At 43.3% G+C, this 19,787-nt stretch overlaps 1 protein-coding gene across 1 annotated transcript in view; it reads right to left on the bottom strand.

Moving 5' to 3' along the window:
- Window positions 1–2,005: 2,005 nt before the first annotated feature.
- The window catches only part of zmp:0000000991 (mucin-17), a 28,758-nt gene continuing 10,976 nt past the window's right edge, over window positions 2,006–19,787 (bottom strand). The window contains exons 3-7 of the mRNA XM_064332692.1: window positions 14,398–14,578; window positions 12,646–12,700; window positions 11,551–11,653; window positions 5,503–9,856; window positions 2,006–5,103 (exon numbers count right to left, since the gene is read on the bottom strand). Coding sequence (XP_064188762.1) covers window positions 4,344–5,103; window positions 5,503–9,856; window positions 11,551–11,653; window positions 12,646–12,700; window positions 14,398–14,578 — 5,453 coding nt within the window. The 3' untranslated portion in view covers window positions 2,006–4,343. The remainder of the gene's footprint in view (window positions 5,104–5,502; window positions 9,857–11,550; window positions 11,654–12,645; window positions 12,701–14,397; window positions 14,579–19,787) is intronic.

Genomic DNA, 19,787 nt, shown 5'->3' with positions numbered 1-19,787 from the left:
GAGAGCACCAATAGTGTGCCTCTACTACGTCTTTTATACGCCTCACTTTCCTGATCGTCCCAAGAGAGACTGCATGTAATTTCCAGAACAATACAACCATAAAAAAGAGATCCAGATAGCCAAGAAATAGTTTTTGTGCACATGCACATATGCACATACAAAAAAACATGCACGCGCACACACACATGCACACACACGCAGACATACACATACAGGCTACGCCTGACAGCAGGGTGTAACCAAGTAAACACCACACCCTGCTGGGCAGCTACACTGCATTCCACTGAGAACAACAGGAAGGGAGCCAAGTCATTGACATGTCAAGCAACACAAAAAGGGGCTGGGTCTGTGGAACACTGACCTAGGATCAGTCTGGTACATCTCAGGCAACAGAAATAGGGACTGGCTCTTGGAAGAAGTACTGGCCCAGGAACTCTCAGTGACATGTCAGGCTGCATAGACAGAGCCTTGCTCCAAGAACAAGCACTGACCCAGGGTCAGTCACTGGCATATCAGGTAAAACAAACAGGGACTGGCTCTTAGAAGAAGCACTGACCCAGGATCACGCAGGCAGTGCTTCACTTCCAGACAAAACCGGGTCAGCAAGCTCTGTGTATTTAATGCCCCAGGACCTGCAAGCCAGCATTTTAATGAAGGCTATGAACAAAACTACTGCTTTAACTGACTTTGTTCACATCGCTAGCCGTTATTCTTGATTTGCCTCCCAGGTAAGCAATTTAACCAAAAGGGTGCAGGTTTTTTTGCACTTCTTTAAAAAAAACCCTTGAGCAAGATATTACCTTTAAATTCTATAAAGTCAAGTATTGCACACATCGAGCAAGAGGTCAGTCCTAAAAGAAAAAATATTGCATGCAAATTTTATCACATCCCAAATTTAAAATATTGGCTACTAGCATTGAGACAACATTTCAATCCTGTGTTTGTCAGGTGATGGCACTTAACTGGAGCTTCTCCAGTTGAAGAGGAAGGGATCATGACATGGTAATCAGAGTCATCCCCTAGGTCAAAAGGCATCAGCCAGAACAGTAAATCACAGAGCTGCTAACAGGCTGTTTTGTCATGAGAAACCCTGATTGATGTAACATCTGCAGCACAGAATTTTCAATTATTCACGAGACCCTCCCTCATGAAACTGGGAAGAATAAGCTTCACTGGTATTGATTATCTTGATAAACTTTAAACCTTTGAAACCAGTCATTACTTTCAACATATTAGGGTTAATCAAGGAAACTAAATTCAAGTAGACATGTTGAGTGCACTGATCAGTTTGAAAGTTTCCACCACTACTGTGCACACAACTGGGTCAGTCTAGGGCCAAGTCTCAGACACTCTCTTCCGTGTGAACTTGCATCAATAGAGCATATCGCAAATTTGTTTGTGAGAAAGGGACCCTGCTATTGCTAATTCCAGATTTCAGATTTTAAAATGGCCTTCTATGTTGTTTTACCATTATTTTTCAAGTAGATATACAGTTGTCATTTTAATTTATTAAAGAGAGCCAGATATTCCTATAGTGAGACATTTGCCATCTGATTTTGGGAGATCAATCACATTTACCTACTGAGATCTGACAGATTCTCAGAGAGAAAAGCCACCCTCTCCTCTCAGAGCCTGCCAGCAATGACTCCTTGTGTTTTGACACACCAGTTGCCATGGTGAAAACAGTTTGCAATCTGTAATGTTCTCTATCAACTAATAGTTTTCTCTGACAGCCACACCCTGGCAGTACAATCCCATATTCTGTTGTTCCCTTTCACTGTATAAATAGCAGTGACATTTGTAGACATTGTCATCAGCCAACCAACTACCATTACTGGAATGTGACTAGGCTACTCGCAAAGCGTACCAACAAACAAACAAGCTGAATTCCAATGGATTCAAAATGCTGTTGCATTTGTTTGAAGAGGCACTTGAGCTAAACGTGGAATGCACTGTATACTTAATAAAGCTTATGAGACACTTCAAACATTAATGACAATAAGGCTCCAACCACAAATAAAGTTTTATTAGTACAGTATGTACATAAATGTTTTTACACTGTACCAAGCACCTACTTTAGAGGTATAGCACTGTAAGAAAAAAAAACACATCTGGAAAAATAATTAACTCTATGACATGCTTAAATAAGTTTTAACCATATAAGGTCATTTTTCAACAGCTGAATAAGCGACAGAGCCATAGCAAGCCAGACTCCTTCCTGGAGATGGCTCAAAATACACAATTCTGCCTACAACATTTTAAGGTCACCCGCCGTGTAAAAGCATGTGACGGACGGCCTGAAAGTGAACTTTACTCTTTAGTAAGGGCGTACCGAGTCTCACGTGTCTGTTGTTTTCTGAAAGTGATGTTAAATAATAACATCCAATTTTTTAACTTCAAATTCCAAGGCACGGCAGGTATTCAGAACAGAAGCATTGGCATAATTGTAGCACAGTACAATTAAACCTATGACTTTAACCAATAATTTTTGCATATAATAATAATAATAATAATAATAATTAGGGATGTGCTCAATTGATAAGTGATGTGTGCTTATTCTTAATTAAAATTGACTTATTATTTGAAGCTGTAGTGAGGCCACAGGAATTCAGCTTTTGAATGCATTTCAAGAAAATTTCTAAAGCAATAATAAGAGCACTGGAGGCAAAAACGCCACACGACGGGCTTGTACTTAATTTCGAAGAATAAGAAGAGAGAGTAGGCTATGTCTTATAAGATGTTGGCTTTGCTGCATATTTGAGAAGACAGGTCTATTCTAAAATAAAATAAAACCTTGAAAAATATAAAGTTCAAATGTTTTATTTAAACAGATAAAGATCAAGATGCTGGCTGGCGATTTTTAAAATCACGTCATCGCCTCCGCAGTCTAACAGAGTAGGCCAGGGGTGTCCAACTGAATCCCAAGGGGGCCGCAGTGTCTGCGGGTTTTTGTGGTTTCCTTTCAATCAGCTTTCAATTAAGGCCCTGAGAACAAGGTGTCTGGATTCCTTAATGCACCACTGGTGCTAAGAACACCCCTTTGAGTGGAGTTTGACACCTGTGGAGTAGGCTATATAGTACGCCTAAAACATGAAAGACACTAGTACCAACAATATTATGTTTAATGAGTAGAATTTATGTTATAGACCATTAGGTCCATATAATGATGTTTATTCATTTGTACACATGCTTAACAGGATTTTAACAATGATAAAGTCTTGCAATGGCGCATTATTTATATATTCTCTTCTCATTAAATCATCAAGATTTACCTCCAGATTTAGCATGTTTCTTAAAATTTAGTGGTTACAGGTCTAAAAGGCACACCCCTAATAATAATAATAATAATAATAATAATAATAATACTAACATTTTAGTGCAAAATCACTGCTAACTGCAATGAAATCTCTCTGCCACTGCAATATAGGAAGTTCCATATTGTTACAGTCCTTGTATCTTTTACAAAATATTTAGTGACAATCATCTGACAATAGCATGCATTTGTCTCTTTTGGAAATGCAAGAATCATACCTGGGACTCAAACCATTTTCATTTTTAAACTCTTGTCTGTATGCATGTCTCTGTCCTCACAAAAACAGGTATGGATTGCTATTCCAGCTGTAAACCAAATGAACAACGAGCAAGAGAATTAAGCTTAAACCAAACCAGAGAAGTGACCCAGAGTCAATAAAAACTTTCACTCCAACCCAGCCCGATACCTCAAGCCATTTTGAGCATTGGCCCCTGGAAATGTTCTTTAAAAAAGCCAAACCCATCAGATTTTTAATGAATTATGGGTGGGGCGATTTTCAGTCGGTGCCAAGCTCTGGGTTACATCACATGATTTATGAGCCTTGCACTCTCCCAGGTAGGAATACATACTTTATATCTAATGAAGTTTCATATAAACAGCAGCCTAATTATCAAAGCAATCTGGGAGGCGTGCCTCTTTCAGAAAAATAACAGCAGCATCTTTCCCATAGTTTCAACATGCAAATTACCCCCATTTAAAAGGGTGCTTAACCACTACACCACATTCCGCTCAGCCTTATGCCCCCTGCACAACGCTGGCAAGGCATAAATAAATAAACAATAATAGAATAGCACACAGTGTAGGAACCTCAGGGAAACCACTGAGAAAATTTCCCCAATAAAACTTTACCTGTATGATAAGCCTGTAGACATGATAGACATGTCGTCTGCACCATTAACATTAACAGCATTGACACTAGCTGCAGCTGAGCTCAGTAACAGAATCAGCAGACTGAAACTGCAATCCCCAGCCACACCCACAACATGGTCCCGATTCCCAGCATTTCACTTGCGCTCCTTAGATGCTACTACTACAACTCTGTTTCCCTCTCGCCCCGGTCTGGGCTGAGGTAGTACTCATCGTCCGTGGTGGTCTCTGAGTCAGATTCCTCGAAGGCAGAGAGGCTGGACATATAGCCTCTGGAGGGGAGGCGGCTCCTTGGAGATGCAGTGTCCTGGGACGTCCGGCTGGTGGTGGAGGAGGAGCTTATGCGGCGGGTGGGCCTGGGGGACTCTGGGGGTGACGGAAGGGGGGAGGGGGGAGTCTCTAATTGGCAAGGAGCACAGATTCTTTCAAGGCCAGTGTCTTGGTCCAGGCTAAAGGAGAACCTCCGGGTTGCTTTTTGCTGGACATTGCCACCAAGGTCCACAGGCCCCGAGGACGTCACATCAACATCCATGGTATAGAGGTCATTACTGCTGCCCAATTTGGGACCCGTGGAGATGCGGCCAAAACCCGAGGGGCGGCTGGAGTGCACACTGCTCACAGAGAACGAGCGTCCATGACGCAGGCCAAAGACCCTACTGGGGGAGGGAGAAGGAGAGGGGGAGAGGCTATAAAAGGACTCCCGCTGGATGGCCTGCTGGCCCCAGGGATCGTAACCGTGGGTGCTGATGGCCCGCCTTGCATCCTCAGGCTCACAGAAAGATATCGACCTCTGGCTCCTTGGGTATTTGGTATTTGTGGCGGTGCTATAGAAGACGTTCTCATTTTCCACATCCTCTGGGTTGAAGTCAAGGTTGCACCAGCCGGCCTCATTGCTGCTGGGCTTGCCTGGAACAGTGGCATACCTGTCAGGAGAGAAGAGTCTGTTATAGAAAAATGTAGTCTCTGTTACAGACTTGTCAATATATACAACTCAACTTCAATGGAAGAAATATACTTTTTCTTGGCATGGCACACTTTATTAGGGCAACCAATTCAGGTGCTTGAATATTCAGCGAATGGGTGTTGCAACAAGAAAATCTCGTTGGAAAAGCAATAAATTGAAAAACAGACATGTCACTGTCACCAGGCTGGGCTATATAGGCTAAGTAGCTGATCTGATGGAACCATCAAGCTAGCTAATGAGCTAATTGAGCTTTATAAAATCTGATATATGATAGCTCATAATAATAATAATAATAATAATAAGGTTCAAGCAATCACTGAAAGGTGAGACGTTTTCATGTCCCAAAGGTGAGAGGTACCTTTGGTAGGAGATATTCCTGTTGCCATTCTTCAGACCATGCCAACTGCCATCCTGCTTAGGCTCAGGCTGGGTGCTCTCTGTGGGCAGGTACATAACCTGGGCTTCCTGCTGACTTCTGGGTTTGCTGCTTCCTGTCTTGTTCTCAAGGTTCAATGGCTTCAGCACCCCTGAGCTCTGCCACTTGTCTGGTTCTCCGGCTCTGTCACCTTCAGAAACTTGGCTGGGCACGTTAAGGACAAGATTCTGCATGTCATTGCTATTTTTTCTTGTGGTCAGAGATTCATCATCAAAGTGTTTAGTGATTTCCATGCTACTCGGCACCTGGTCTATTTTAGGGCTGCCTTTATTCCCCTCTCCTACAGCCTTGCTTGTTCCATCACACATGGGGGTCACAAGTTCACCTGCTTTGCCAGAAACAGATGGGCTAAGGTTGCTCTTCCCACTCCTGAACATTAAAAGGCTTCTGTTAGCAGACTGGTGTTTCATGTGCAGTGCAGGATTAAGTTTCTCCACCACTGAGTCACACTCCTTTTTACTCACAATCCCCTTTGGCTTGGTCTCGACGGCAGTTGCACATCTGCCAGCTGGAATGCACGTTTTGGGTGGTGGGAGACTGTGGGCGTATTTCTTTAAGCTTGCTCCAATTCTCTCGCTGCCTTGATTAGTGGGAGAGTCTATGATGCTGATAATTGATGGGTTGAAATGGTCTGTGCTGGCTGGGCTCTGGTGTGGGGACATTTGTGGTTTACACAGTGGATGTTGCAAGGCACTGAGGCAAAGGGTGCAGTCTGTTCCCATTCCCGTGAGAGCACCTACACTCGAGGCAGAAGGCTGAAGGCTGGTTTCTGGCACGAATGAGGACATATCCTGGGATGTCTTGTAGGAGGCATTGGTGTTGCTCTGGGGCTGGGCTCCCAGATGTGCTGAGACACTGTCATGTGCAGGAAGAGACATTCCACTCATGTCAGACACTGGCTCACTGACATGAGGACTGGTGATGTCTCCAGTGGTGTCCATAGGAACTGCCCACGACCTGTCAGATAACCAGGGCCCATGATGGGGGGAGAGAGTAGAGGGTGGCAATTCAGGGTCCCTGCTGTATAGCGAGTGGGCAGAACTGAGGGTGGGTGTGAGAGTGTTTTGCAGGGGAGCCTGAGTTTGGGATTTTACCAAAAGCAGGTCCCTAGCATTGTCAAATGTGAACCTGGAGGTGGGGTTGAGACCCTGGGAAAGATGGCATCTCCAGGGGGTCACGATTTGGTCTGGGTCTCGGGAAGAGAGGCAGGGTGAGGGGGGAAACCCCAAATCCTGCCTATATGGAACAGCTGTTCTGAGGGAGGAGAAAATGGGGGGCTCTTCCATGGTATGTGGTGTCCTCTCCAGGGATTGGTGACGAGTTGGCGAGATGGGCCAACGCAAGGTTTCAGGCCCACCCTTTCCCTCATCTGAACAGCCAGTGGCCACGCCCTCCGCTAGGCCACTTGAGGGGGTGACTGCGTGGTTTGCTTTGGCTCTGTCCTCCACTGGCTGTGTCCTAGATGAGAAAATCCTGGGAACCTCAGTTCTGTTCTGGGTAGAGCAGGTGTAGGGAGGGCTACTTAGATGTTTGGGGCTGATGGGTGTGTTTGGACTATTGATAGTGGCAACCACAAGAGTATCAACAGTCCCAGCATGCCTATTGGAGAGATTTTTGTACCGGTTTAAAATGTTTCGGCTGTTGTGTCTATTGAAAGTGTTGGAACTGATGGAGGTGTCAGTGCTAATAGGGGTGTTCGGGCTAATTGGAGAACTGGGAGTGTGGGCACCTTTGAGGGTGTTATACGTGATGTGTGTGTTAGTGCCAACAGGGGTCTTGGGGCTGAATGGAGTGTTGGGGCTTCTGATGATGTTATAAGTGATGGGTGTGTTTGGGCTTGCAGGGGTGTTAGTGCTTACAGGTGTCTTGGGGCTGAATGGAGTACTGGGAGTGTTGGGGTTTCTGAGTGTGTTATAAGTGATGGGTGTGTTTGGGTTTAAAGGGGCGTCCGTGCTTACAGGTGTCATGGGGATAAATGGTGTATTGGGGCTTTTGAGGATGTCAGGAGTGATGGGAGAGTTTGGGCTTACAATGGTGTAAGTGCTTATAGAGGTGTTGGTGCTGAATGGAGTACAGGGAGTGTTGGGACTTTTGACGGTGTCAGGAATGATAGGAGTGTTTGGGCTTAAGGAGGTGTAAGTACTTCTAGGGGTGTTGGAGCTGAATAGGGTATTGGAAGTGTTTGGGTTTCTGAGGGTGTTATAAGTGATGGGTGCTTTTGGGCTTAGATGGGTGTCAGTGTTTACAGGTGTCATGGGGCTGAATGGTGTGTTGGGGCCTTTGAGGGTGTCAGGAGTGGTGTGAGATTTTGTGCTTACATGGGTGTAAGTGCTTACGGAGGTGTTGGTGCTGAATGGAGTACAGGGGGTATTGGGGTTTTTGAGGGTGTCAGGAGTGATGTGAGAGTTTGGGCTTACAGGGGTGTAAGTGCTTATAGATGTGTTGGTGCTGAATGGAGTACAGGGAGTGTTGGGGCTTCTGAGGGTGTTATAAGTGATGGGTGCTTTTGGGCTTAGATGGGTGTCAGTGCTTACAGGTGTCATGGGGCTGAATGGTGTGTTGGGGCCTTTGAGGGTGTCAGGAGTGGTGTGAGAGTTTGGGCTTACAGGGGTGTAAGTGCTTTTAGAGCTGTTGGTGCAGAATGGAGTACTGGGAGTGTTGGGGTTTCTGAGTGTCTTATAAGTGATGGGTGTGTTCAGGTTTAAAGGGGTGTCCGTGCTTACAGGTGTCATGGGGCTGAATGGTGTATTGGGGCCTTTGAGGGTGTCAGGAGTGGTGTGAGATTTTGGTCTTACAGGGGTGTAAGTTCTTACAGAGGTGTTGGTGCTGAATGGAGTACAGGGAGTGTTGGGGCTCTCAAGGGTGTTGAACTTGTTGGGACTATTCATAATGTTAGGGTTGCTGAGATTTTTGTTGGGGTGTAAGGTGTTTGGGCTTATAGGAGTATTTGGGCTATTAAGGGTGGTTTTGCAAACATAGGTGTTTAGAAGATCATGGGGGAGGTTGTAGGTTCCCTGACTGTTGAGGTTGTGGTTTGGGCCAAAGGTGGTGGCGTTGCTACTGGATGTAGTGCTTTTGGGGCTGAGTATGCTGTGACTGGTGCTAGTAGGGGTTTTACTGGGGCCCGTCACATTATTGTTTGAGCTGAGTAAATTATGGTTGCTGTCGGTCGCGGTGTTGCTGTAGCCGAGTAAGTTAAGGTTGGTGCCAGTCGTGGTGTTTCCAGTGCTAGTCAAGGTATTGCTGGGAGTGGCATGGTCATGAACTAGCTGACTATGTTTCCTCCAGTCTGAAGAGTAGAGGGTGTTTCTGTGCTTCAGTGACTGGACATTCAATAAGTCCAACCAGTCCGTCAGCTCCCTGTGGCCAGTCCCTCCTGGGGAGGGGGGCAACTGTCCCTCTCTGATGGACACCCCCCTGCTGAGCCCACTGGATGGCCTGGGTCTTTCCTGAGTGATGCTTCTAGTGGCAGGCAGGGTGGAACTGCCTGGGGAGGGTGGGGGTGTGTTGGTAAGGGGCAAGCTGGTGCTGGGACTTCCTCTGGTGGAGCTTAGGCGTCTGAATGAGAGCAGAAGGCTGCTGGTGGTGGGCTTGGAGCTCAGCACAGAAGACGGGTCTCTGAAGCGGGGGCTCAAGAAGCCAGGGGGGCCTGCCTGTGACACCCTTCGGTAACAGTGGTAATCCAGCGAGCGCGTGGAGGTTACACATGGGGTCTTGGGTGGGGTTGGGGGCAGGGCCATTCCACTCCCAGTGGGAGCCCCACCTCTGCAATCAGGTCCAGGGAAAATATCTCCATCTTGGACATGCTGTTCGTGTGAACCAGGGAGTGGGTGGAACATTGGGGTGGTGGTGTTGTTGCCAGGACACCCTAGTGCCTCCCCAGTGAAAGGACGGTGTGGCTTGAGGAAGTGGGCCCAATCCCCCACTTCCTGCCTCAGCTCCTTCTCTTCCTTCCCCCCCCCGGACTCTGCCTTCTGCCTTCGAAAGTGGCCACTCCAGGGTTTGGCCAGTACAGTGGCGAGAGCAGATGACAGCATGGTGGTGGGTGGGTGGTGGCTCACGCTGAATGGTGGCTTGCTGTCATTTTCACCATGAGAGAAAGGAGACACACCATTGTGTGAATGTAGGGGGAGGGGTGCTCCAACCTCGGTGTTGCCCTGAGACTTGGGATTTCTCCCAGTGAGGAAGACCGATGCCTTGGCTGCCTCGTGTCTAGGGTTGTTTTGGCATGGTCCAGTCGATCCCTTTGAGGGAAGTGATGTTGGTTCCTCTTTTCCTTTTGAGGTGGGATAAAGAAGTGAAACACAGAGCATCAGTATACTGTTCTCTGGAACATTGAGTCTGACCACAACCAAAGGCAATCATGGCTTTCTGAAGACCTATTTATCTTCACTGTCAGCCATCAGTGAATCCTCATGCTGTCCAGACTAAAAAAAAACCACCTATTTGATAATAATAAATGCTCAATAAATGCCCAAATAAATGCTGATTGCGCAAAATAACATTTAAAAGCGACATTTGGTCGTTAAGAAAAGACATTGTGATTAATGACAACAAGCAACACAAGCAAGTGAGCAGGTGGACGTTGCACACTGGGTGGGGTGGGGTGCCGGTTCCCCCATCCCTCCGCTGTTCATAAGTACGGCCATGGCCTAGCCAACACAAAAGGTACCGAATCCTAGTTGTGCCACGGTGAACGATCACACATCAACTGTGTGGGATGACGTTACTGAGATTCACTGGAAAATTGCATATTTTATACTGCAGATTTTCAAGTGAAGAGAACTGGCTGTTTGTTCCATTAGCTGAGCTATTAATAAAACATTTGAGTTTGGAATGCCTAGCAAGCTACAATATAAAATCTCATGACATGCTTTAATAATACAGATGTAACATTAACAGCATTTATGTATATCACCAGACTGTGCATCAACAATCAAATTATTTGTTTAGTAAATTTGTGATTCAACCATCATGCATCAACAATCAAGTTCAAACAAGAAACTGCCAAACGCTTGAATGATGTATCTCAAATTGTAATACTATGCTAGTTCCAGTAACGTTTAGTAGCTATGGTAGCGAGTGCACATCAAGCAGTAGGTAAGTTAATACTTATACATTCTGGGAGTACCCTGGAGGTCTAACAATAAAATGTAGCTAACAAAGTTATACAATTATGCTTATTCTACAAGGCAACGGAAATTACGCCTGCCGTTACCTGTTAATTGCTTGTTTGTTTAAATGTTAGTTTGGAATACTGTAGTACACTCGAAGTTCCACAAATGTTAAGCCAATAGTGGCCATTTGTGAAATTTTATAGGCTAGTTTCAAAAGTATTAAATATGTTCTTTAGAAAAAGACAAGCACATAGATGTATGGAAGTTGATGATATAAAAGTTTGGAAAAATCACATTAGTAATTGTAATTAAATAAATTCTTTTATGATTTGAACCTGTAAATAGCGCAGTGTGTGTTTAATTAAAGTGTCACATTGACAACACTGGCATGCAGTCTGTCATTTATAGAACCAGTCACTCAGTCAGGATCAAACAGCCCCCCCTTCCATGTTATCACTGACACCGAGACTGTTTTCCTACGGGAATCCCAGACAACCACATTGTCAAAGTCTGACCACAACCAAAGGCAACCACAATAGTAATCTGACTACAACCAAAGGCAACAGCATTAGTAGAGTCTCACCACAACCACCAGCAGTTATAGTGATGACCACAAATGTAAATTTTTAGTTTAGCCACATTGCAGTACAGCTCTAACATTATACAACGAACAAAATATTTTGCTTTGAACAATTTAAAGTGCAGACATTTAATAATTAGCTGGTATTGCCATGTATAGGTCCCACAGCTATACAGTAGGCTGAAAGATGATATTTTTGTTCTATAATAAGAATAAGAACCAAATTATTTCTATGAGCTCTTTTCATAAGCTCTAACCCCTGACCTCACTGACCTGTTGCAGTCTGCTTCAGCTGGCCTTCTTCCTCACCAGGGCAGAATTTCTCTCTTTCCAAAGATGGAGTTTCTCCTTTGTCAGGTGTGGTTGTACAGCTTACCTGCAAGGGATATTATTTGATGTGACCACCTGTAATCTTGCTGTAATCGTCTCCTAGCTGAAATACAAATTCATATCACAAAGCACACTTAAACACCTCCTATATCAACTGAAGCGGTTAGATCACATCACAAACTAACAGACCACTGAGAGCTTTGGAATAGCTTTCAACAAGTTGCATTGGTTGTCAAGTACATTTTGAATGCATTAGTGAACTATATTTATGTCTAAACGTGTTATCCTTACATAAAACCCCAAGCTCCTGCAGGGAGCAAAGTTTTTTGAAATTCCTTGTGCTTGTGTTCGCAGGTGGAGAGCACTAAAGAAGGCTTCACTGCAAATCAGACAGTTTTCCTGCCCCAAGCTTAGGAGTCACCAAGCCATTTTTTCCAGCTAATAGCCAATCACAGTGCAGAATTAAAAGGACATACAGTACAGACCGACAGGTGAGGATCCAAAGCCTGCTTTCAGGTGGTGTGGATACCTGAGGCAAGCGAGCACAGAGCAAGTAAGGTCAGAAAATACTTAAGAAGGGTGTGGCCCCAGCAGCTGCCAACAGTGCCACAGATCGCCTGCTTCTCTGAGGAAAGTGTTTTCTTCCAGCAGGATTTTAGTGGTTACGTGAAGCATCGATCGAGGGCAGTATGTGGTGCAAGAGGGGCGACAGAGTCCAAGGAGTGTTTCCATGGCCTGGGCTGCATGGGATTCTGGGCTCTGCTGACACGCCTCCTCCTCCCATTCCCTTTACACACCTGCCTGTGCCAATGTGTGTACACATGTGTGTGTGTGTGTGTGTGTGTCTGTGTGCACATGACTGTGTGCATTTTGGTGGGTTTGAGTGTTTACATCAAATGAATTACCTTATTTTTCCATTTTCTTTCAGTGTAAAAGTGCACAGAAAAATGAGCAACCTGATTGCAAAGCATTACGTTAATAAAGATCATTATATTGCAATAATGTACTGTATACACTAACATTTATGATTATTGTTACCTTGGTGTGCTCCCCAACTTCAGAGACAGGCCTTGTTGTGTTTACAGGAGGGACTCTACAAAAAAACAGAGATCAAGCTTTTAACAGCATTCACTATATCACACAGAGGATTACCCAACTGTGACAGCAAACTGACAGAGATGTTTTGCACTTTAACCCAAATGACATTCTACTCTTGTCATTTTTGTTCAAAGAATGCCCTTGAAGATTTCTCAGTTTCCTCTTTGTTCTTTGAAGTAATGATTTAATTCATCAGCCTCCTTGATAGCCAGCAATACACTCTCAAAAGCCATCAGTGTGATTCTTATTTCACTGTTTTGTTCAGCATTCTGGGTGTGGCCAGTTGCTGTTTTCACAGAGAGACAACTGTCTCATATATTACACACGCACAAACACATGCACAAACTGTGCTCTATACATTGGTTGCGATGAGGCTCTCTATGCAGTTCTGGAGAGGAAGACCAGGTTCAGCAGCCTACAGTCCCACACCCTTGCACACAGTCAAGACAACCAGCCTGTTGACATGCTGAATGTACAAAAAACATCCAGGGCAGCATTACAGCATTACAGTATGCTGCATCACTGTAATGCTGCTTAAGGCTTTAGCACATGGGCCGATGTATAAGAGCCACAATGGCCTGGCCAAAGTATGTGCGAAGGTCCTCTTTGAACTGTTCAGTGTGAGACCATAACAGGACCAGGCACTTTTCTGTGTAAAACCATAACAGGACCAGGTTGTGTTCAGTGTAAGACCATAACAGGACCAGGCAATTTTCAGTGTAAGATCACAACAAGACCAGGCCTTGTTCAGTGTAAGAACATAAGAAGAACAGAACATGTTCAGTGTAACATGTCCAGGACATGTCCATGTAAAAAGTCACTGTGGGCAGTGATGAATTTCACTGAATCTATTCCACATCTGTTCCAGTTCTTGGGGATATGTTTCATGAATTTATGATATATCCTTTTAATGGAATCAGGAGTGATGCCAGTTTTAAGTGTCATTTGGGTTCATTTAAATCCAAAACTGCTTCTGCAATCTGCTTTATCAAACCCTTTAAAAAGCTAATAAGCTTTAATGAAATCCACCATCAAGGCTCTTTTTATGCATACTTTAGATTTAACTTCATGTCTGCCCCTTTGGAGTGTCTGGGGGAGGAGTGTAGCACAGTGGGTAAGGAACTGGGCTTATAACCGAAAGGTCATATGTACAATTCCTGGGTAGGACACTGCCATTGTTCCCTTGAGCAAGGTATTTAACCTGCATTGCTTCAGTATATATCCAGCTGTATAAATGGATACAATGTGTAAGTCGCTCTGGATAAGAGCGTCTGCTAAATGCTGGTAATGTAATGTCTGCCAAAATCCATCAGCATTGATTATGATGATTTTTTTATTAAATAAAATGACCAGTGACCGAGTGCAAAAATATGCACTTGATTCACTGAACACTGATGGATATAATTTGTTTTGTGCAACATGCGAATGATTGTTAGACAAATTGTTAATACACTTTGCAAGCGCCACATATATGCCTTTCTCTCACACACGCATGCACGTACATCATTGACCTCATATATACCTGAGACAAACCTGATCAAGCATAAGAACACACACACCTGCTGAACAGTCTCTCTTCCCATCTGAAGCCCACTGAGACTCACTCAGTAAGAGAGGCCAGGGGACAGTTTCCCTGAATCTGCCCACCGCAATCCCAAAGCAGAGCTTGGGAGAGGCCCAGCTGTGGCTCACCTGCCATCATCACCGCAGCCCTCTCCTATGCTTCCCTGTCTGGCTTCGGCCTTCTGTTGCAGGAACTTGAAGGAGAACAGGGACGAGATCCTAGTCCGCAGGGTGGAACCTTTCAAAGCTGCAGTCCCACTTTGTTCTTCCCTCTGCTTTCCCAGAAGGCCCTGTGGTCTGACAGTTAGATCTGAAAAGAACCAAAACTGGGTAACCGTCAAGCTTCTGAGAAAAAACACACTCAACCACAGGACTGCCCTTCTGGGAAGTGACTATCTTGTCACCTTTAGCAGAGCAGACGTGTTTTTTTTCTCTTTAGTACACCACCACCAGTAAACAGTGGAGTCTAATTACCTTGTGCTGCATTCCTGCAGGTATTAAGCCTGCCATCTGTTTGAGAAGCAGCCCTGCTGCTGCACCGCCCTGTGCTGTGATTTCAGAGACTGCTCACCCTGCATGTAATCCAGGGAGTGTCTGAGAAAACATGGCACGTCTGACCAATCAGAGTCAATGTGCCACCTAAGTTAAAACCTTGAAAAACATTCAAGGATTTTTTTTGAGACTTGAATATTTTCATTGACACTGTTTTTTTACCCAGTGTTGTATGTACTTTAAGACCAGAAGGTCAGTTTCATTCCCTAAGATATAACAATGAGTGAGTTCAGATAGGTTAAATTGCCTGTTGCCCTAAATAAAAGGAGTATACACTTCAGCTTCACTTCAGTCATACAAATGCCTGACTTCTAAGCTCAAGTGAAATTCCAAACTAAGCAAAAGCATCCCTTTACTGTGTCAACTAAATTTGAGCATAGCAAGGAATGATTGCTTTAGGAGTCACGTCCTCCTGCTCTAATGACAGCCCAGGCAGGTAGATGGAGATAAGAGTTGGACTGTCATAGTTGAAAAATTTTGGTAAATCTATAATCATAAGTCAACACACGGAATGGTATTACAATTCCATTCCGTGGCAGGTGGGGGTGGTTGCAAAAACAATTATTACAGTAGCAGCCTATTCAAACCATAGCTTTCCTGTATTTTTTTTTCTATGCAGTTCCATATGGAACCTGTAAACAAAACCATTTCACCCTCTGCACTGTTTGTTAGGCTATGTGTATACTTCCACTGTTTCTTATAACAATTTTATTGAATTTTAAAAACAGACAACTTCTGCCTACAATCTTTGTAAAATAAAGATAATCACTGGGCATGAAAATTATGTTTTTGCAATAGCGTGATCATTTCTTACACGCATCATTATATAGATGATCATACCATAATGTAATATAAATCTTAATTGAAAATAGGCAACATTTATATAAAATGACATTTGTATACACATTTAAAAAACCCATCATTGCACTAATGGAAATGAAATCATAGATTTCCATAACTATTGGTTTGGCACTCATATGGTGAATATGAAAGCCCCAAATAATGCAATTCCTCTGCTCCTTTACAGGGAAATGCACATTCCACAGGAGAAGTTCTGTTATTTCCCACAGTTATAAATCAAATCCTGTTCACACAGCATGTATGCACATTACCAACTGCCTTGGCACATTGTGGGGTTTTTTTTTCTGCATTGAAATGTATTAGGTGGGCTGCTTAAGTGCTTTTTCCAAGCCATCTAAGCTGCCTATAGGAGAAATCGTGCAAAAAAAAAAAAAAAAATCATTAGAAATGGTCAGTGAATTTCTTGGTACAACTTTGTCGTGAATGATACTTCATTTCAAGTTAAAGATTTGACTGCTTTCAAGTTTACATGCAACCTTAGATATGCAAAGTTAACACCAGTAAAATCCACTTAAATGAATAAAAGAATGAAACGAAGTGCCAACGACCACACATGCCTCTCAGGAGTCTGCTATCTATGTGATTTTCAACAGAAACTGACCACCTTTGTAAATTATTGTGGTTTTGTGTCTTTATAGCGCAATTTTTGGTTTATTCATGCCACAGAGTTGCGGACTCAGGCTGTTTGAAGGGCAGGGGCGAAAAAATAAAAAGGGCACCTACTGCACGACATGGGGCCCTACCAGCGCGCAAAAAGCTATGATGCATCATGTGTGATGAAATAGTCTTCATCCTTGATTAAGATTAACATTATGTTATTAGGCGATGCAGATTAAAAGTATACCCACACCTCTATGATAAATAGAACTATAAACGTTTACAATGTATGTAAGCAGGGTTTGAGAGGTAAATTCAAAATCTTATCAAAGTATTTGGTGGCACCCCTATGCTGTCGTCACGGCACCTACTTTGGGAAAGCCTGCCCTAGAGGGCATGTTGTAGGGGAGACTGTAGGGCACTGCATCTCATTTTCTTCACTGGGATTTTTTTCTCTCCATTGCAAGGGCACTTCATCATGTTTTCTCACTTGGAAGGGCATCTAAGAGGGCACTTCATGAATTTTTTCATGAAAAAAATCAGAAAGGCACCTGTAAATGTTCTCCACTGGAGGGGCATCCATTAGGAAATTTCCCCACCTTCTCACGCATGTAGGGACACCCTTTACAGCACTGCATCACATTTTATTCACTGGAGGGGCACTTCTCCATTAGAGGAGCGCCTAATTGGGCACTTCATCATGTTTTCTCACCTGTAGGAGTACCCTACACAGCACTGCATCCCATTTTCTCTACTGGAAAGGGCACCCTTTGGGACACTGTCATGTAGGGGCGGCATAGAGGGCACTTCATAACGGCACCCTTTTCCATTGGAAGGGCACCCATAGGGAATGTCAAGTTTAGACCATTGTAAGGGCACCTTATAGGGCACTGCATCACGTTTTCTCCACTAGAAGGGCACTCATTAAGACACGTTATCAAATTTTCTTGCTTTAGAGGGCACATCATCATAATTTATTGCATGAAGGGGCACCCTAGAGGGCACTCAGTCATTTTTTTCCCATGTGAAGGGCAGCCAATAGGGCACTTCCTCTTGTTTTTGCCACTCTAGAGGGCATTTTAGCGAAGCTTTTTCAACCATGGGGGTACCGGGGGGGCGGTCGCCCTGCCCCCTCCCTGAGTCAGCCAGTGATGCCACATCTGCTAACTTTTAACTCTATATTTATAGATCATTATGCAATTTAATTAGACACAATTCCAAAAAAAAAGCATTCTTTGAATGAATATAAAAAAAATATTTAAATACAGTGACAAAAATGTAACACATTTCAAGTCATATTACAATTCGAAATACCACGATTCTTGCAGAATGACCCCCTTACAATGCGTAAATCCTTCAGTATAGGCTATATTCTCCCCCCAATTCTGGCACTTACAATCTGTAACCCTTCAATTGGGATGTCAGGTATGCCATCCAGCCAAGTTACACCTATACAGAACCGAGAGTTTAGCAAGTTTTTTTTAGGGTTCCCCACAGAAACAGCCACAGAATCTCAGCCCTTAAAAACATTCTGACCCCATTTCAACAGACAGAATTCATAAACAACTTCACATGTCCACACAATAGAGCCCCAATCTAAGGGATTTTCTGCATTTTCTTCTTCTTCTTCTCCCTGTCAGAAATGGTCCTAGCCCACAAAAATATGTCTCCCCATTGGATGGTCATTTTACGTACATCAACCAATAAAAACATTGGATGCAAACAAAATGATCATACAAGTGCGCACATTTAAAACAGTACAATTTGCATCTCTGATGTTTACTGAAGCAAATCTCAAAATTCAGTACACTGGCTTGCTAACTAAAAATACAACATTTAAACTATTGCTTTGGCATTCGTAAAATCTTTTTGGGACAGTTCTGCTTTTGGCATTTTCATCGTGTTTAATTTTAGCTACCTTGTGTGTGAGTAACTTCCCATTATTGTACGTTAAAAACCATGTTTTTCATGAGGTATACTGTATATTTCTGCAAGAATCTTTTTGTCTCTCTGTTAGCCAGTGCGATATGCCAGTAGCTGGTGCCAGTAGATGGCAGTGGCCCCTGGTCAATGTGAGATTCGCAGGCACAGGACGTCTTGCTTGGTAGCAACAAGCTAAGTGAGCTGAAAGTGAGTGTCTGTCTATGGGGTCAGCCAAAAGCTTTTATGTTTATTTGCAAGTAAGACCATATGAAGCTCGCATTTTCAATAGTTTTAGTATGCGTACAAATTCCGGTTGACTTTTACATGCTTATACATAACAATGTTGTAAGATAATGTTGGCTAAACTGGTTAGTAATATAGCTAGTTTCTGTGCTAGCTAGCCACAGCATGAAGGTTCAATACTTTTAGTATGCGTACAAATTCCTGTTGACTTTTACACGATAATGTTGGCTCGTTAGTAATATAATTACCTTCTGTGCTAGCCGCAGGCTATATTGCTGTTCACATGATTAGTTAGCTACATTACTGTGGGTTCTTCACGAACCATGCAATAATGCTTATTTGTGCGTTTTAAAAATGGGGCTTCATTATTTTTCATGACATTAATCATTTCTGTTGGAGAAAAAGAGTGCGATACAGAACAGTATTGTAATGTGCTTCATAGCAAACTTTACTCGAATACTACAAAGCTAAGCCAGCTGGAAACGAGTGTCTCCGTATGTGCTCAGCTAAAAGCTATTATGTTTTCTTTGCATAACTGCTTTTCATTAAAATATGTTGCACCGGAAGACTTGTCTCATCATTCTGCAAGTACAACATGTGCATGTCTCTCATACCCTACATTTATATATGAATTCTTATTATCACTTACTCATTACAAACACAGTGCAAAAAGAAATGATCTCATTAAAAACACATTTTCAATGTACAAAAATGCCAAGTTACTCTCACTTACAAAGCATTGTCTATTAGTCAATCATTCAAACTGGCTAAATCTAGGCCTACCATTAAAAGTATTGATATCAAAATGAAGCCAAGTTAATTTACTACAAACTATAGGCTATCTTGCCTCACAGATATTAAAGAAGCTGTATTCCAAATCAATGTTACCCAGTGTCTCCTAAATTGTTTCAAGTCACGATAAGAATATCAGTTATGATTGATCTGTGTCTATCAGGTTTTAGGTTCTTGAGTTCTAGCTCTTAATTTAACTCACATGGCCAGTCAATGTTTTTAGCACCTGCACTGCTGCAGGTTGTTTAACTCAAGCCTCGGGCCAGGCTGATCCTCTCAGGAGGACAGACTCCCCTACACTGACTGTGTGTCCTGTCTTTGTGCTTATTTTGGATGCAGCTGCCAAGGCCAGAAAGAGCCCACGTGTAGATGCCCATAATTCACCACGTCACAGCTGATAACCAGCCTGCAACCACATTTAACAGATGCTTTTATCTAGATCAACTTACAATTTAAGAGAATTTAAATGCATTCACCATGCATTTACATTAATGTAAGTTTAACGTGTCAAATAAATTAATAGATACAGCCAACATCTGTGTAAATCCATA

This window comes from Anguilla rostrata, chromosome 4 (assembly GCF_018555375.3).
Source record: "Anguilla rostrata isolate EN2019 chromosome 4, ASM1855537v3, whole genome shotgun sequence".
Taxonomy (NCBI): domain Eukaryota; kingdom Metazoa; phylum Chordata; class Actinopteri; order Anguilliformes; family Anguillidae; genus Anguilla; species Anguilla rostrata.
The sequence above is the reverse complement of the archived record's forward strand: the minus strand, read 5'-3'. Positions and strand labels throughout refer to the sequence as shown.